The sequence below is a fragment of the Stegastes partitus genome, unplaced genomic scaffold (assembly GCF_000690725.1).
Source record: "Stegastes partitus isolate 25-593 unplaced genomic scaffold, Stegastes_partitus-1.0.2 Scaffold1643, whole genome shotgun sequence".
Lineage (NCBI taxonomy): Eukaryota > Metazoa > Chordata > Actinopteri > Pomacentridae > Stegastes > Stegastes partitus.
Window position 1 is genome coordinate 111,148 of NW_007579374.1, and position 18,755 is coordinate 129,902.

Here is an 18,755-nt window from a genome sequence, read left to right on the forward strand (position 1 = left end):
ATGGTTTGTGTTTCCTTGATTACTGATCGAGGCATTTAATCCTATGGTAATGTATGCTTATGCAAGTGTCTTCTTCAATTTAAACAAAACCAGCAGCTACAAACTGTGTTTATGATTTTACTGATGCTGAGCTCACTGCAGCAGCAGCGACACTGCAGATGACCAGGCTGTCCATTAGAGACATCATGATGACAGTAGGTATACTTCTTGATGAGAAACACTGTGAATATTTTTGTCCGCCAGAACCTTTAGCTTATTTCACACCCCAAAACTTGAAAACTTGCCATTGTTGCTGTGACAGAAATGTGGTGCTAGTTTTATTTTCTGACTTTGCATCTCATGGGAGCAGGACAATAACTTTGATGACATGAATACGTTAGGACCCCGACCGTCACCTCAGTCAGCTAAAAAGGCAAACAGCAGCTGTCACTAATATCTTCAGGAGAGCAAAACTTTTACAGGAAAACTTTATCTGTTTGAATTTTCAGCAGAAACATTCCCAATCAGTCAGTAACTGTGAGGCCAGTATGAACAACCTTGGGTCCTGTGGATGTGAGACTCTTAAGAAAAATGTTGAGGTTCTAAAACTCACTTCATCGTTGTCACCAGACCACAGTTAAATCTGTGAAACTCTGATTCTAAAATTCCTAAATGCAGTTCCAACTAATGTGATGCAACAGATGTGAAACACAACCAACTCCATCCATTCTAGCCCCAGTAGTGCCGGGCAGGACAGCAGGGTTGGGGGATGCTGAGGTGTTGGAGGACATGCAGGAGATCTTATGTTTGTACATGCTGTCCATACAGATGACCCATATACTTCAATGCTGCCTGTGGGTCGTATGTTTGTACATGCCGTACCAATGTACGACCCATATCCTCTCTAATATCTGTAGAAGGATATATAGGTCATCTGCTGCATGCAAATGTGTGAACTCATATCCTCCTACATACATTAGATATCCTTAGCCGCCACTGATTTACTGCACAGACACTTGTGAGATAGGCAGATATACTGACAGCATGTGGTGCTGCTGGTAAAAATAGAGACGAACAGCGTGTCCCCAAGTCTCATCTGTGACATGCACATGGGACCACCGTCATGTACTCGACATCACCTACGAGACAAGAGGAAATATTCACATATATGAGACAAAGTATGTTCTTCAGATAGAGCTTTCAAAGTCAAAGCATTCGAAGTATTTTATCGAGTCTATAAATTTATTGAATCTATAAATATATTTGTGAAATTTTAGATTGATTTATTGAATACTTTCCAACAAAAGAAAATAGTAAAAATTGTCCACGGCAAATTTGAGGCTGTTTAAAGAACAACATCTGAGGAACTATTAAAGATAAAAACCTGAAATTTTCACTGTTATTTCACATCACGTCATATTGGACAAGTAGATCAAATAATGTCTGGTTATAGGTGCATCGACATATAAACAAAATGAAAGTGTCATTAAAAGTTCCATCTATGAGCTCGTATTAAAAAAATAAGTCAATTAGTGGTGTTTTCTGAACCACATGTGGCTGCAGGTCCAAATAATACAAAACTAAACATGTAGAACAGTTTAATATGAAATTCTTGGCCACACAAGTTAATGTAAAGTCATTTTGACTAACTTTCATAACTGACTGAGCAGATTTGACAAGTTGTAGCACAAAAACTTAAATATTTGTAGATTGTCTGATCCAATTAGAGTTCTGGTGTTTCAGAATGGGTCTCTAAATATCACTAAGAATTTTCAAAACTGATGTGTTAGTGGGTTTCTCGTGGATTTAGAAGTAGCAGCATTTCCCTGTTGAGTGTGGATGGACCTGTATGTTACATCTGTTGTCCACCAGGTGTCGCCTTTGTCTTGGTTTCCAGGTAACGTGGTGCTCAGAGCCTCCAGTTGTGTGACTGTCCTTCAGTCCGACTTCACCTGAGAACGTTTTTTTCCATTTTGTACACTTTAACTTTGCCTCCATCACATGTCAGATGACATCAAACACAACTTCATAATTCTCACTTAATTTGAAAACAAATGTTCTGCAGAGATCTTTAAAAACATGTTGTTGACTTTTACAGTGTGCAGTTAAATTACAATTTTGTGAGACTATATCAGTGAGACCTAAAAGACAAATAACATGCCTCAAAATTACATATTTTACATTTTATTACTGACATAAAAAGGTTAGGATAGATAATGAGTTGATTCCCTAAAATGTAGAAGTGGTTTATATGAACAGAATAAAGTTTTAAACGATAATTTTAGAACAATTTACTGTTATTCATACAGATTCTCACAGTTTTGTGACAATATCTACTGAAAAAAAGTATTTGTTTACATGTCAACTCTAAAAAAAAGAACAAAACAAACAAACAGAAAAAAAGGCCAAAACTGTAAATAATGTGAACATGAAAAAGCTCTATTTTTAGTTATTACAAATAATTAGTTCTTTAATAATGTGTGACCATAAAATTCCAGTTTCAGTGTAATTAAATCAGCTAGAATGTCAGTATTTTACAGAACTTTGCTGTTAATTTCACAATTTTGAAAGTTTTTGATTTAGTTTTTCAAATTTATTTCCTGATGGTATTTATGGAATTTCAAACACCTCGAGGTAAATTTGTGACAATGGGCGAATTAAAATTCATTTTCATCTGTGCAGTTTGAGGTTGAACATTAATTTATAGAAGAAAAACAAAAAGGAGACAAAACAAAATTCCAGTGAAGAACACTTTAATACTGCATCCACATTCCAGTTATGAATCAGGTTCAGAGGCTCACAAACAAACCAGCATTACACAAACAATAATATNTTCATACAGATTCTCACAGTTTTGTGACAATATCTACTGAAAAAAAGTATTTGTTTACATGTCAACTCTAAAAAAAAAAGAACAAAACAAACAAACAGAAAAAAAGGCCAAAACTGTAAATAATGTGAACATGAAAAAGCTCTATTTTTAGTTTTTACAAATAATTAGTTCTTTAATAATGTGTGACCATAAAATTACAGTTTCACTGTAATTAAATCAGCTAGAATGTCAGTATTTTACAGAACTTTGCTGTTAATTTCACAATTTTGACAGTTTTTGATTTAGTTTTTCAGATTTATTTCCTGATGGCATTTATGGAATTTTAAACACCTTGAGATAAATTTGTGATATCGGGCTACTTAAAGTTCATTTTCATCTGTGCAGTTTGAGGTTTAATAGAAAAGAAAAAGAAGAAAAACAAAAAGGAGACAAAGCAAAACTCAGTGAAGAACACTTTAATGGTGCAGCCACATTCCAGTTATGAATCAGGTTCAGAGGCTCACAAACAGACCAGCATTACACAAACAATAATATGTTTTATTAAGACACTAACAATGATGGAAACAGAATAACAGGAAGTAATAAAATACTAAAATAAAGCTTGCCCAGGAGGACTAACCACAAGAAATGGAACTGAAACTAAACAGAGACAAGTCGGGCAGAATACAAAGACAAAGACTACAAATAATTGAGCTGAATGTTAAATGAGCTCAGCAAGAGACCAGGACTTACAGACAGAGGGATTGTGGTGGAGAGACAGAAACTAGACAAAAAACCACATATTTGTCATTCTATGAGACAACAGGACATCCACCCTGACCTCCTCACAATCAGACTTTATGTACAATAACTTTAATATGTTCAATGAGGTAAAGTTTTATGTTCATACTGTGGATCATTTCAGAGTTTCAGGCCCTTGAAGTCCATGAATGTTACAGAAATTCTCAACAAACACTCTGAAGGCTCTATCTTGTCTAAGGATGTTTTCTTTATTACTTACAGCAAGGAAGTACACACCAATACAATGAATGCTTAACGTATGTGAGAAGGCACTCAGGCGTAGCCCGAGTTTATGTAGGGACACAGTTAGCAGTTATTATTATTGTCAGTCACACACGAGTTCTCAGAACTTGTTCCACAACAGGATGTTTGTGGTGAGACATCTGCTACATGCAGGTATGATGAGAGAGACGTTGGCACATGTGGTAAGATGCAGAACTACTTCCTACAAATAAATGTCATGTTCACACGCTTATGTACAGGCGTATGAGAGTGGCTGTAAATGAAATACTAGAGAGACTTGCGTAAGAAATGCCTGACACATACCTAAATCACCTGCATAGCACTCCGGAACTGGTACAAATGGCTCATGAATAACCTGAAAGGGGGCTGAGTTAGCATTAGCAGTAAAATCGTGAAGGGAAGCAGCAGCAGCATGACTACCACTGGGAGAAGCAGCCATTTGGGCTGTTTAAGCATCATCCTTACCTGTGAGTGTGATACTTGACTATTTAAAACATTATTACTATCCACCCACCCACCCATCCATCCATCCATCCATCCATTGTCTATACACCGCTTAATCCTCACTAGGGTCATGTGGGGCTGGAGTCTATCCCAGCTGACTCAGGGTGAAGGCAGGTTCACCTGGAGACAGGTCACCAGTCTGTCACAGGGCTACACTTAGAGACAGACAACCAAGCACACTCACATTCACACCTACGGACAATTTAGAATCACCAATTAACCTCAACATGTTTTTGGACTGTGTGGGAGGAAGCCGGAGAACCCGGAGAGAACCCACGCTGCACGGGGAGAACATGGAGACTCCACGCAGAAAGATCCCGGGTGTCCTCACCAGGACGCTAACCGGCGACCTACTAGCTGTGAGGCAACAGTGCTAACCACCTGCACCACCTTGCAGCCTCATAGGGCTTACAGACAGAGGGATTACGGTGGAGAGACAGAAGCTAGACAAAAACCCAGATATTTGTCATTCCATGAAAAATCAACAAGACATCCACCTTGACCTCCTCAGAATCAGATGGGGGTTTTTTTTATGTACAATAACTTTTTATTGAGGCAAAGTTTTATGTTCATGCTGTGGATCATTTCAGAGTTTCAGGCCCTTGAAGTCCATGAATGTTACAGAAATTCTCAGTAAACACTCTGAAGACTCTCTCTTGTCTAAGGATGTTTTCTTTATAACTTGCAGCAAGGAAGCACACACCAATACAATGAATGCATAATGTATGTGAGAAGGCACTCAGGCGTAGCCCGAGTTTATGGAGGGACACAATTATCAGTTTGTAATCACACAAGAGTTCTCGGAACATGTTCCACAACAGGATGTTTGTGGTGAGACATCTGCTACATGCAGTTCTGCTTAGACAGACGTTGGCACATGTGGTAAGATGCAGAACTAGTTCCTACAAATAAATGTCATGTTCACATGCTTATGTACAGGCAATTTGTACTGACAATATACCAGTACATTTTCATAACAATGAAAGTGGGTCCACAATCGTCGTTTTTAATTTGAGTTACTTTTTCCATCATTTCTGATCTTTAGAGCTTCATCAGTACAGCAGATAGACACATGACATTTAGGAGGAAGAACACATCTGAGTTCTGGTAGAAACTGACACCAGGTCAGTTCTACATCCATCCAGCTGTCACAGTCTGAACACTGGATCTGCTTTCTGATCATTCACCAGAGAAAACTTTACAAAGTGCATTCTGGGTAAACTTTCAGGCTCATACCAGCATGTGTGATGGTGGTTGATCAGAACAAGTTCTAGACAATGGAAGGATCATTTATAGACAGGATTCACTCTGTGAATGATCCTGTATCAAATGTACGTGAAAATATAACACTTTCAATATGAAATACTTGGTCACAAAAATGAAGAAAAAAAAAAAAGTTCTGCATAATTCATTATAGAGCTCAAAGATGGTACTTTTCATGAAGCTTCTTCTTTTATTTTTTTTTATTTTTTTCCCCCCCAAGATTTCAACTCCCGCATACTGTCCAATATTACAGATTCTGAATCAATGACATGATGAGAAATAACAGACAAAGTTTCAGGTTTTTATCTTTAATACTTCCTCAGATGTTGTTCTTCAAACAGCCTCAAATTTCAAAGGGAGAAAAACATCTGCTGGAAGTGGGTCGACAGGAAACAGGTTGTATCCGTGTCTCGTGTTATGAAAATGATCAAGATAATAAATGTTTCTCTGCAGATTGTCATCATCAAACAACAAACAATCGTCGACCTTTGTTGAATTATCAGATGAAAGACTTTCTGGTACAACCACAGTCTGACCTCCTGACCCCTAAACTTAACTCTACTTTCAGAGTTTTTCCACTCAGGAACAAGCTGCACTGCTCCAGACCCACTCATCTACTTCTCCAGTGAAGAAATCCTGGTCCAACCCTGTCCAGCTTTCCTTCCCCACAGTGACAGATGTGCTTCATGCAGCTGTCTTGGGGTCTCAGGAGCTGTAACAAGTCTCTGTTCAATCTGCTGCCTCATCCACCCAGCTGGCTCTTCTGTAATGGCTTCCATGGATTAAAATGCTGCCCTGCAAACACTAAATAACATCTGATTTCAATTTCAAATATAAACATATGTCTGAAACAACACTGGCAGTCATTTTGTGTGTTTACTCATCAGCAGCATGAAAAGAAACAAATCAAGTTTAAACACAACAGCTCATAGTCGACCAGCCAAACCCCAGAAAAGTCCTTTAGATTTAATTTTTTTCTCACAGAATTGCATGTAAATAACAGGCGTCCATGCAGGATTTTTCATGATTTTTCCAGTTTATGAAGGTGAAAATGATAAATATGAAGTTTATATAAAGGCTCAGATTGTGGGTATTGCCTTAGTTGATGTAATCTTTGATTAAAGATGTTTATAAAATTAAATGGTTTTACCAATTACGAGAAAAGTATCATGATTGTAAAGTAATAAAATTTACAACTAAACAAGAATGTGGATAATTACAGAGACCAGAATCACATCACATTCACAGCTGATCAGTGCTTCATCTCATCCTATATGCTTTAACTGGTCAGTAAAAGATGTATGACTTGTTTTTTTTTGTGATCAAAATTTTATTTGTTTTCCTTTTACAAGACAAATCATCCAAACATTAACGTAATGAAAAGTATAAGGACAAATACAAAAAAAAACAAAAAACAGTACATAACAATATAACAATAGCATTCGAACCCTCCCCTATCCCCCCAGAAAGTATATATACACATATTTGCATATACACACCCATATACTGTACATACACACACATATGCATATGCATACATATGTGTACAACATAAAACAAAAAAACACAAAGGGGGGGGGGGACAGGGTGCCACCTGGACCTTATGTAGACCAACATCAGAACATTAGATATGTAAAGCTCATTAAAGATTCTGCCCAATACAAGTACATGTACAAATATCAGTCGCCTTCCCTTATACAAATTGTTGTATAATTGTTGACATTATAATTGACAAAGGATTATCAAATCAAAGGTTCTTTCAGTGAGTCTGCTGCAGTTCTCCAGCTATGCAGAACAGTTTCTGAGGCTCCATTTATTCGAGCAGTTGATAATTCAAGATAGATAACATCCAAAAATGATAGAACCCAGTGTCTTTTGATAAGGGAGTGAGGGGGCTTCCATCTTACTGCAATCATCTTTTTAGCAGCTGTTAGACCAGCCAATACAATGCGCTTTTGTGACTTATTGATGTTAAGCTTTGACAAATCTCTCAACAGTAGTACAGACATGATCACTGGAATAGTCACGGAGCGCAAAACAGAGAGAGTGGGAGCCACTGTAGACCAAAAGTTTGAAACTGGTGGGGAGTCCCACATCATATGAAGATAAGTGCCAGGACACTTCAAAGGACATAGTGTGCACAAGGGATCACCTATCATTTTCATACAGTACAGTTTACGTGGTGTTAAATATGTTCTGTGAACAAAATTAAAATTAATCTGTTGGTGACCGGGATTGTGAGAGGCCTCTTTTCTGTTTGCCCAGACATCTTTCCAATTAAAATCAGGGCTCAGATCTGGACAGTCACGTCTCCATACACTTTCCATCGGTAGAGCTTGATAAGAAGCCTCAAGACAGCATTTATACAGGGTGGAGACCAGACCCCTGGATTTACCTAATGTGGTAAATAATTTATGAATCGGATGAATGGGCAGAGGTTGCTGCCATGGAACACCATATGCTTTGAGAGCTGACCTTATTTGCAGGTAAAAGAAGAAGGATGAACCTGGCAGGTTGAAAGCACCTTTGATGTCTTGAAAGGAACGCAGACCCATGTCATCAAAAACATCAGCTAAGTACTTGATGTTAGAATCACTCCACTGAGAGGATGACATGGGCCTGCCCCCAGTCAACAGATTATGATTATTAAACAAAGGCGACCATCTGTGCCACTTGCAAGAAATTTTACACTGGGATTTCATTGCTCTCCAGGTTTGGATGAGGTGTGAAATAATTGGACCAAAGCGAAGCTGACATTGCTTTCGTGATATATTCGCAAAGAGAATATTCCATGGTTGTGCCAAATTTCTCTCCAAGTTATACCAAGAAACTGAAGCATTGGGGTTATACCATACCATAAGTAGCCAGAGGGTAAAGGCCCAAAAATAAAACTTAAAATTGGGTAACGCCAACCCACCGTCCCCTTTGTCTCTTTGAAGCGTGGACAACTTCGGGCGTTTTGATTTCCAGATAAACTGTGAAAGGTAGGAGTGAATTTTATTTCAGTAGTTAACAGGTAGTGGAAGGGGGATCATGGAGTGAGTAAAACTGATTCTGGGTAAAATATTTATTTTAATTATAGAAACACGGGCTTGAAGAGAGTTGGGGAGATTTACCTACCTGTCCAGGTCTGACTTGACTCTGCTCAAAGCATCTGAAAAATTGCAATGTGAGTCAGAGATGGAAAGATTTGTACACCAAGGTACTTGAAGTTCTGAACTACGGGGATGTCTGTTGGATATTGCAACTTTTTGGCCGGATCACTTAATGGTCGAATGGCCTACTTTGTCCAGTTAATCCTAAATCCAGATAAGTGCCCAGAATCCTCACAAGAAGATAACAGCCTCAGGAGACTTTGGACTCGATTTTCTAGAAAAACCAAAATATCATCAGCGTATAGTGCCACCTGGTGTTGCGTGGTACAGATAGAAATGGACTGTACAGTATCGGATAGTCGGATCATTTGAGCCAGGGGTTCAAGTGAAAGTGCAAAAAGTGCTGGCCTTAGCGGGCAACCTTGGCATGAGGATCTGGTAACAGGAAAAAGAGAATAGGATAATTGCCCAGTGAGCACCAGGGCAGAAGGGTTAGAATATAAAACTTTAACCATATGTATGAAGCCATCACCGAAAGCCATCCTCTCCATAACAGACCACAAAAATGACCATTCAAGTCTATCGAAAGCTTTCATTGCGTCAAGGGAAAGTACAGCTATAAGGGTATTTTTATCTGCAGCTGCATCAAAAACATGAAGAAGGCGCCTAACGTTATCAGTAGCTAATCTTGATTTAATGAACCCAGTCTGATCACAGTTAACTAATTCTGGCATAAAATTCTGAATGCGATGGGCAAGCACTTCAGCAAAAATCTTAAGATATGTGTTTAACAGACTTAGAGGTGTATAACTAGCACAGTCTAACGAATCTTTGTCTTTTTTCAGCAATAGGGAAATTAGAGCAATGTTCACATCCCTAGAGAAGGTGCCTTCTTAAACTGAGGTTGTTATCATATCCCAGAGTAAGGGACCAAGAATATCCCAGAAAGCTAAGTATAATTCAGGGGGTATCCCATCCAACCCCAGTGATTTATTTTTTTACATAAAAAGTGCTACCTCTTTCAGTTCCTCCAAAGATATGGGAGCATCAAGGTTGATGGAATTGGCTGGCCCCAGCTGTGGTAAATTAAGTTGTTCGAGAAAATTGCTGCATTTATTTTTATCAAACTGTATTTCTGACTGATACAGCTTAGCATAAAATGTATGGAAAGAGCCATTGATCTGTTTGGGATCAGTTGCGATGTTGCTGTTTGGGGATTTGATGGCAGATATGTCTGCAAATTGTTCACAAGATCTGATTTTTAAGGCCAAATGATGACTGGGTCTATTCCATCCATCCATTTTCTATACACCGCTTAATCCTCATTAGGGTCGCGGGGGGGCTGGAGCCTATCCCAGCCGACTTAGGGCGAAGGCAGGGGACACCCTGGACAGGTCACCAGTCTATCACAGGGCCACACTTAGAGACAGACAACCAAGCACACTCACATTCACACCTACGGACAATTTAGAATCACCAATTAACCTCAACATGTTTTTGGATGTGTGGGAGGAAGCCGGAGAACCCGGAGAGAACCCACGCTGCACGGGGAGAAAACTCCACGCAGAAAGATTCCAGTGCCCCCACCGGGACGCGAACCGGCAACCTTCTTGCTGCGAGGCAACAGTGCTACCAACTGCGCCACCTTGCAGCCCTGACTGGGTCTAGCGCTAAATAATAACGCTGCCTTGTGCAAAGATGTATGTCTTGATGGTGCAAACATGAAAACACCTCCATGTTTGCAACACAAACACACAAAACCAAAACACTTTTAAATAGTATTAAAGTGTAATAAATTGTGTGCATGATTATTACATGGCCTGTGTGAAAAAAAAGACAAGCCTCAGACCTTAAGTCACCAAACATGCCTCAACTTTATTAAAGGAGAAAAAAGAACATTTCCGACACATACGGACTCCAAAAAACAACAATTTCTGACAATTTTGGTTGTGTCTGTGTTTAAAAATAAGTTTGAAAGTTTTTGAAGATTCAGGGTGGCATCCACACACACCCTGTTCTTCATTCCGTGATAATTTAATATGCTATTAAGCATTGACACCAAAAGTAAAGAAAAAAAAACAAAACAAAAAAAAAACAATTACAACAATAGAATCTTTAACGCTTTAACTCTTTATCTTGCAAAATATCAAACTTATTATGTGTGTAAACGTTATACAACATAAATGATTGAATAATGATCATAATACATATCTTATTGATTGACAAGTGATAATGATGTTTGTGTCCAAACCCACTGTGACTGTACTAAAGAGATTAGGATTGTTTACATCAGACTGAGGCCACATCATAGAGTGAAATGAAGGATCATGAGTTCTTGTCCTCGTCATCCAATGACACAGCAACCAATATGGATACAAACACGATTACTCTTGCCAGTAGCTTAGTCATGAAGGGTAAGTTGTGATGCAGTAGCTCTGCTGTATTTCTGTCTTCACTCTGTTGCAGAATCCTCTTGGCCTCTTCAAACCTTCCATTGCTGTATAACGATCCTCCATTTACTGCCACCATCTCATCAATCTTCTGGATCAGCTCCACCACTTGAGTTCTGTTCTTGTTCTTGTTGTTGAAGACATGAAACCTGTTGCCGCACCTGTCCAGCAGCTCTCTGAGTTTCACATGGCCGGTTAGCAGATAGTCATGTATGGTTGTGCCCTGCTGACTCAGCTTGTCACCATGAGTGAACAAGACGATCATGTAGTTCGATGCCTTCGGTCCAAACATCTTCTCCAGGGCCTGCACACAGTTTTGTTCTTCTGTGGTGAACCTGCCGATCTGAACGACCAGCAGAAAGACGTGAGGGCCTGGAGAGGACATGTAGATGCATTTTGCGATCTCTTTCTTTATGTGTTCTGCACTTTTAGACGTATCCAGAATTCCAGGCGTGTCGACCACATCGATCTTTCTGGAACATTCAACTCTTTCTATCTTGCAGGTCTCCGTCACCGACTCTGCACTCTCAAGGGACTTAAAAATTTCTTGATTTCTTCCCAAGATGGTGTTACCACTGGCACTCTTCCCAACACCAGTTTTCCCAATCATCACAATCCTCAGAGGACGACCTGCAGAAAGACACAAACTCTGTTTAGACCTGATGAAGTTCTTGGATGGAAATAAAATCAATCATAAAGTCAGGTGTGATAGTTACTGAATGCTGACTGCAGTATAAAGAGAACTGAGAGTCTACATAAAAGATCCTGCCTCACCATCGGGGATTGAGGATTTGTTTCCCATCTCTGCTCTTGATTTCTGGAGAATGAACAGAAGCACAGCTCTCCACTGTTGTGGCATGAAGCAGTTTTCAGCGCTCCACCCACAGGGTGGATCCAATCTCTCAGAGTATTTCAGTCAGAGTCCGTCTGATCAAAGCTGATTCAGAGACTCTTGTGACACCTGCACACTGTTTGTTGGTCTTTAGGCAGCTGACAAGATGAGTTCTACCAAACCTTCACGTAAGTGACTCTGATTTACTGAGTTTTTTCCTCCTTACCAAGGCCTGCTACATCTATGATCTACTACAGCACTAAACATTCTGTAAAGATGACAGACTGTGTTTAATATTGAAAAATCACAGATTAAAATTCTTCTTGAAATCTTGTGTTGGGACTTTCTTAGCCTTGGGTTCAGGACTCCAGGAGAAGTTAGTCAGAAACAGATTAGTCACAACATTAGTTTTGTTATTCAACCATAATATTAACATTTAGGAGGAACTTCTTTTTTGAGTGTTCAAGTGTTTCATGTTAAAATGTATTCTAATTGTGTTGTTTAGTTATATTGTGACATAGAACTACATTAATGTGTTTGTTACTCTGTGTTCTTGATTAACTCAACACCTAATCTTGGTAAATGTGTATAAATTCTCCATAATGTTAAATCAATTAACTGCTTATTCCAGTAATTTGGTTAAGCCAAAACAGGTAAAAGAGTTTATATTCTTTTATTATGACTTTATCTGTTTGATGAAGAAATTAGCTTCTCCTCTGCTTTCTAACTTCTAATTATTATGTCGTATGAATATTATATTTTTGTCTTTATTATACAATCAGGAAGTCTTTTTTTTTTTTTTGGTTTTCACAAGAACCACTTGTCACAGAATCTACAAATTAAAACATTAATTCCCTTCAGGAACATAAAGACATGGTTTACTGCACTTAAATATCTAGAAATAATCCACAAACAGTTCAGTCTTATCAGAAAAGATTGTAAAATATTGTTTCTCTGACTGTTTTCCTGAAGCAGACAAGGCAGAGGATCCAGAGTGGACATGTGTTCATGGTTCTCTATCTATAAACTAGACTGAGACCTGTGCATTAGAATTAAAAAACAAAAGGTGATCAGTGGCAGGTGACATTGCAACCACATTTTATAGAATACTAAGAGTTATATAACATTGTTGTTTCAACAGAAAATCCTGAGAAATTCACCATCGCTCTGCTTTGGAAGAACCCCGCGTTTAACAACAAGATGAAACATCTCATCCTCAGTAATGATAATGGTTCTGTCAAAACATTAAATGACTTTGTTGTTTTAAAGAGTCGCTCATTCAGAATCATCAGTACTCGTGATTTCTGTGATGAGGACTGTCCATATCCAGACCAGCAGGTGATTGACTTACTAGCACATTGTTATTCTGGCCTTCATCTGTTCATACTGGCAATAGATTCAGAAAATGTTCAGGTGGAAAAAATTGGTTCTCAAATTAGGAAATTTCAAGATATCTTTGGACAAACTATCACAGAACACTTAGTTGTCATGTTTGATAAGTATATGAGCAACACGTCACTCGATCAGCTGAAGGAAACGTTCAATATCGAGCTGGGAACCCTCAGTGAACATCTGGTCCACGACTGTATGAAGTGGTGCAAAACCCGTCCGGTATTCCAGTATCACTACAGAGACTACAGTGAAGAAGTCGTGAAAAGAAGGAAAAACGATTTGAAATGGACAAGGTAAAGACATCAACATTTGTTATGTGTAATTGATGTGGACAGTAAGTCTCATGTTATGAAGCTTGTGTTCCTCTGAGTATTTTCTAACGGTGGGTTTCTGTGGAGTTGTGTCAGGAAAGGATGCAGTTCTTCTAGTGTTTCTGACACAACTTATGGGTTGATGGTCACTGATACCCAGAGGAACAACAACAATGGCAGACTAATTGAGCGGTTTGTTATAATGTGATCTATTTTTGCAGAAAAGAGCAAATGTCTCTGAGTTCATCAGATCTGTTAGGTCTCCATATTAAATAGTTCACAAGATGCATAACTTGACCACAAGCGCTCCTCCAAAACCTCAGTGATTCAGACTGAACGGGTATTTTCTCCAACACATACTTCCAGAGCAACATGGGCAAATTTATGAAGAGGTTTTATTTGTTGATATTAATAAACCACATCCTGTTCTTTCCTTACATAGATAAATTAGTTAAATCCAGTCATAGGTTTGTCTCCATCATTGCATATTGCAATTGTCTGTGTCATGAGAGGATGAACATTTCAGGTGTATTTTTTTTTTGTTTTTTTTGTTTAAATAATTTTATTTATTTATTTTTGCCTTTATTATAGTGGACAGTGGAGAGGGAGACAGGAAACGTGGGGAGAAGAGTCGAGGGAGGACATGCAGCAAATGAACCACTGGCCGGACTCAAACTGTGGCCGCTGCGTCAGGGACTTTCAGCCCCTGTATGGGGGTGGACCACGCAACCCACCGAGCCACGGGATGCTCTCTTTCAGGTGTTGTTTTTTTCTTTTTTTTCAAGTTATTTTTTTGGCCTTTGTGCATTTATTTGATAGAGCAGTGAGAGAGAGACAGGAAGGTGGGGGAGAAGAATGGGGGCAGGACATGTGGGAAAGGGTCATGAGCGGGATTTGAACTCATAACCACTACATCAGGACTGTAGCCCTGTACTTGGGATGCCAGCCCAACCAGGTGAGCTATAGCGGTGCCCCTCAGGTGTTGTGTTGTTCTAATAACCATAGAGTCAATAATCAATACAGCAGTAGATACCAGTTTCTTTTCCTGCAAAATAAAGCAGTACCATGATTTATCTTTCCAGAAACTTCCTTTTGCTGAGAAAATCCACTGAAAACACAAGCTAGCTCCAAAAGAGGGCAGGATTTACACTGTCAACAGATGCATATGTGATATTATGTTAGGTATAAGTTTGTTGTAATCTATATTATGATTATTGTTTCAGAGACGCAGACCCTCCTCCGTGTAACCATGAGAGATCAGGTGAGTCTATGCTCTACACATATGTTGGAACAGTAGGTAGTATTATGAATACTATCATTAGCAATTAGAATAATAAATACATAAAAAATAACTACATTTAAAAAAAATACACATTGGCACTAATTTAATCCACCGAATGTTTGGGGTCAACAAACAAATTTAACACAACAGTTTGCATCAGTCGTTTTGAGTTATGACAATTTCTAATGAAATTCAATTTAACTAACAAACTATATTCAGTTAGAGGTAGAAGCTTTTCTGCTACAATCCAAAGGATTTTTAATTGACTGACTGAAAGGTCTGAAGTTAAGATAGTGGAGAAGAGACATGTTTGTGTAGGTTCACAGTCATCCAAGTCACAGGAATTGTAAATACTTTAGTAGAAGTTAACTGGACTTCTTTGGATAACTGTGACATAAAATGTCACAAGTATTGGATCATTGTTGTTGTTTTTATGAACAATAACTCATGTTTTAGTTATATTTGCTGATACCTGTGTCATTTACATTTCAATCCTGCAGGTCCCCACGCTGCTTCATCACGTGAGTAACACCTAAAACTTTTCATTATTTTGTACTTGTTTTGTAGAACGTCACTATTGTGTTATTCATGATGCACAATGACAGTAACTCCTCATATTTAGGCTTAACTTAGACTGCCAGACATTGTTGCTTAAAAATACATTCTCTCTCAAAAAAATTTTGCTTTAAAAGTTCTACATACTTCAATGTTTGTCCTCTGTAATGCACAGATGTGTGTTTTTGTTGTAAAATATGTGCCTGTTACACTTCTCCTCAGGTCCAGCAAACTTGCAAAGTACCAGCAATGTACGTACAGAAACAGAACCAGAACAAACCATTGGTATGTTTTAGGAGATAAAACACAACACATATAACCAATTCTAAAAAGATAGAAACTCTGGTTATTTTTATTTTGCAGTATCCCTTTGCTAATTAAGAAATTCAGAGGTAAAGTAAAGTAATATATCTAAGAGTTTCATGATTCCTTTCAAAGCTGATCCCACCCACAGAAACTGTTGGTAACTGTTGATGAAATAACTGGAAATTTATACCAACTGGTTCTTTCAGGTGAGAGCAATGGTTTAAGGTCAGGAGATACATTCAACATTGTTCTGCTGGGACTGACTGGGACTGGAAAGAGTGCATCTGGAAACACCATCCTGACTGCTATGAACCCCCATCTGAAACCAAAGCAGCTTTTTGAATCCCGGCCGAGCTCCATACCAATCACCACCAAGTGTCAGTTCAAAACGATACGTAGTCTTTACAGCAGGCGGGTTGGAGTGGTCGACACCCCAGATTTCTTGAATGATGAAATAAACGATCAGGCACAAGTAGAGGAATGTAAGAAGTTCTGTCAGCCAGGGCACTATGTGGTGTTACTGGTGATACAGATGGGCCGGTTTACAGAAGGTGAGAAGGGAATGTTAGAGAGGCTGGAGATGAAGCTTGACTGCAGAATCAGGGAGAACACAATCGTCCTGCTGACACATGGAGAGAATGCAAAAGGCAATGTTCAGAGTTTCATTGATGAACGCTCTCACCTCAGGCACATTGTGAATGAATGTGGAAATCGCTGCCATGTATTCAAAAACACCTCCAAGGAACCAAAACAAGTCATGGAGCTCTTCAAAAAAATTCCAGATTATGAAACAATCTTCCCAGAGTTCACAGAAAAACAATCACTCATAGGCTGCCGTGTGGGTTAACTTGATTCAGACTGAACATCCAAATAACAAACTGCTTCCAGCCTCCGTGTACCAGTCTGTGCAATGTTTGAAGTACAAGTGTGATCTGTTGATGCTGTGTGAACCTGCAGTTAAGGTGTCGTATGTGTCAAGATCTGCCTGTATGTGCTGTACATATTTGTATATTTTATGTTTATACATAATTGTATTGGATGTTAGTTTTATCACTGTGTGTTCTGAGAAAAGTCCAAAACACAGCTGGGCAGCAGTCCTGCTGTGTTATGTCAAATGGTTTTGTTAGTTTACTGTAGAAATTTAGAAAAATGATAAATTTGCTGTTTAATTTCTGCTTTTTCTGTGATTGATGTCTCAATCAAAACTAGATTAATCATTGAGCTGATAAAGGGAATGCAGTGAATAATAAAACTAAACTTAATGCATCACTCTGTGAAGTATTGATCAACTGTGATAATTCATCATTCCATTACTTTTTATAACTTCAATAAATATGAAACCCTATTTCACTTTTTACATAATTTCTATAAAGCAGTGGTTTTAAATATATCGTTGACTTGTTTGATTTTGTAGTTAAAACAAAATAAAGAAATTTTGTGAGGTTCTAACCTTTAAAGTTTAAAGACATAAACTGTGAGACTCATTTAATCATGGGGTCATTTTTAGGTTTTTCATACATTTCCTTTTTATCATTTTGGCTGTGTTAATGCATATGGAATAAAATGTGGTAAAGGTCTGTCCCTGCTCCCATCTAAAATACACTGCGTACAGAAAAAACAATGTCAGTATTTAAAACAATTAAAACTTCTACTTTCTATCCTCATATTTTGCTAATGAAGCATTCCTCATTGTTTAAGTTATAAATAGTTGTTTACATGACCTAAAAATTCAGACGTGAGATTCTGTAATTTTATACTGTTCAGAGAAATAATGCATCAGTATCAATGTTGTTTCTAGCCACTGACACATCAGAGTGTGATAATAAATAGTATTGAGCATATAAAACATGATTTAAATCATTCAGTCACACAGTCGCATACTGACACACTAGGACCCCGTTTTACAGGAAGACGTGAGTACTTGTACACACCAGTTTTGGGAAACCCACTATCTGGGGACCCCCTTCATAGACAGCAGCGTTCATCAGCATACGAGGACGAAGTCAGAAAACACTCATACACACCCCGTTTTAAGCATTTAACCAGGAGAGATGAGGGGAAATAGGCAATATTGAGTTCGAATTCAAGTTTTTTCAGTTTTGCAGAGAATTGCTAAACAAAAAGAAATATAGGATATGTATAACAAAGGAAAGTAATAACAACAATAATAATAATAATAATAATAAACTTTATTTATATAGCACTTTTCAAAACACGGGAACAAATTGCTGTACAGATTCAAAGAGAAGTGTAAGGAAAACAACATTAAAGGAAGTGAAAAGCAAAAAATACATAAAAAAATAAATAAATAAACTAGAAAATTTCCTTGCAGAAAATTTGAGAGTGGCACGGGAGTGTGCCGGGATTTAAATGATGATTTTATAATTACCAAACCTACTAAACACTTTGAACAACCTAAGCCTCATCTGTGTGGAGAGAGCAGAGAGGGGAGGGAGCAGGGGGAGAGGGGGGGTTGGGAGGAGGGTCAGAGCGTTGCCGGGCAACGAAGCACACAGCTGCAACAGCAGCTAGTCAGATTTTCCTGTATGTTTCATAGCGTATAGTATGGGTATATATTTTTGAAGATATTTGTGAAGCTTTAGACTGATTTATTGAATACCTTCCCAGAAAAATACTCCCCATCGACCCACTTTCAGGAGGTTTATTCTCACACTGAAATTCGAGACAATATCTGAGGCCGCCCTTATAGCTCACCTAGTTGAACAGGTGATCCATACACAGGGGCCATAGTTCCCCAACGCATCCATTATCTATACACCGCCTAATCCTCACTAGGGTCATGGTTGGCGGAGTCTATCCCAGCTGACTCAGGGTGAAGGCAGCTTCACCTGGACAGGTAACCAGTCTATCACAGGGCTACACTTAGAGACAGACAACCAAGCACACTCACATTCACACCTACGGACAAT

At 38.5% G+C, this 18,755-nt stretch overlaps 2 protein-coding genes across 9 annotated transcripts; one reads left to right on the forward strand and one right to left on the reverse strand.

Annotated features, from left to right (window-relative positions):
• Positions 1 to 1,812: 1,812 nt before the first annotated feature.
• Positions 1,813 to 11,969, reverse strand: LOC103371769 (GTPase IMAP family member 7-like). 2 transcript variants are annotated; one of them, XR_520958.1, is made up of 3 exons: positions 11,922 to 11,969; positions 10,867 to 11,777; positions 1,813 to 1,824 (listed from the first exon to the last, which is right to left on the reverse strand). XR_520958.1 is itself a non-coding variant. In XM_008301217.1 (2 exons), the coding sequence occupies exons 1-2, from the start codon at positions 11,947 to 11,949 to the stop codon at positions 11,023 to 11,025; spliced, it is 783 nt and encodes a 260-aa protein (XP_008299439.1). In that variant the 5' UTR covers positions 11,950 to 11,969; the 3' UTR covers positions 10,548 to 11,022. The 2 variants fall into 2 exon arrangements, 1 of the variants encoding a protein (XP_008299439.1); XM_008301217.1 differs by lacking the exon at positions 1,813 to 1,824 and having other exon boundaries at positions 10,548 to 11,777.
• A 114-nt stretch (positions 11,970 to 12,083) lies between these two features.
• Positions 12,084 to 17,215, forward strand: LOC103371768 (GTPase IMAP family member 8-like). 7 transcript variants are annotated; one of them, XM_008301214.1, is made up of 8 exons: positions 12,084 to 12,167; positions 13,121 to 13,664; positions 14,274 to 14,441; positions 14,906 to 14,943; positions 15,465 to 15,485; positions 15,742 to 15,770; positions 15,883 to 15,911; positions 16,032 to 17,215. In XM_008301214.1, the coding sequence occupies exons 3-8, from the start codon at positions 14,393 to 14,395 to the stop codon at positions 16,670 to 16,672; spliced, it is 807 nt and encodes a 268-aa protein (XP_008299436.1). In that variant the 5' UTR covers positions 12,084 to 12,167; positions 13,121 to 13,664; positions 14,274 to 14,392; the 3' UTR covers positions 16,673 to 17,215. The 7 variants fall into 7 exon arrangements, 6 of the variants coding, with proteins under 6 accessions (XP_008299436.1, XP_008299432.1, XP_008299435.1 ...); XR_520957.1 differs by having other exon boundaries at positions 15,742 to 15,911; XM_008301210.1 differs by lacking the exon at positions 15,883 to 15,911 and having other exon boundaries at positions 15,742 to 15,804.
• Positions 17,216 to 18,755: the final 1,540 nt, after the last annotated feature.

Coding starts and splice junctions, on each gene's coding strand:
- LOC103371769 (XM_008301217.1), bottom strand. CDS start 11,949: ATGGGAAACAAATCCTCAATCCCCGATG. Junction 11,778..11,921: donor CAAATCCTCAATCCCCGATG/GTGAGGCAGGAT, acceptor GTCTTTCTGCAG/GTCGTCCTCTGAGGATTGTG.
- LOC103371768 (XM_008301210.1), top strand. CDS start 12,146: ATGAGTTCTACCAAACCTTCAC. Junction 13,665..14,273: donor AACGATTTGAAATGGACAAG/GTAAAGACATCA, acceptor CCTTTATTATAG/TGGACAGTGGAGAGGGAGAC. Junction 15,805..16,031: donor AGAACCAGAACAAACCATTG/GTATGTTTTAGG, acceptor TGGTTCTTTCAG/GTGAGAGCAATGGTTTAAGG.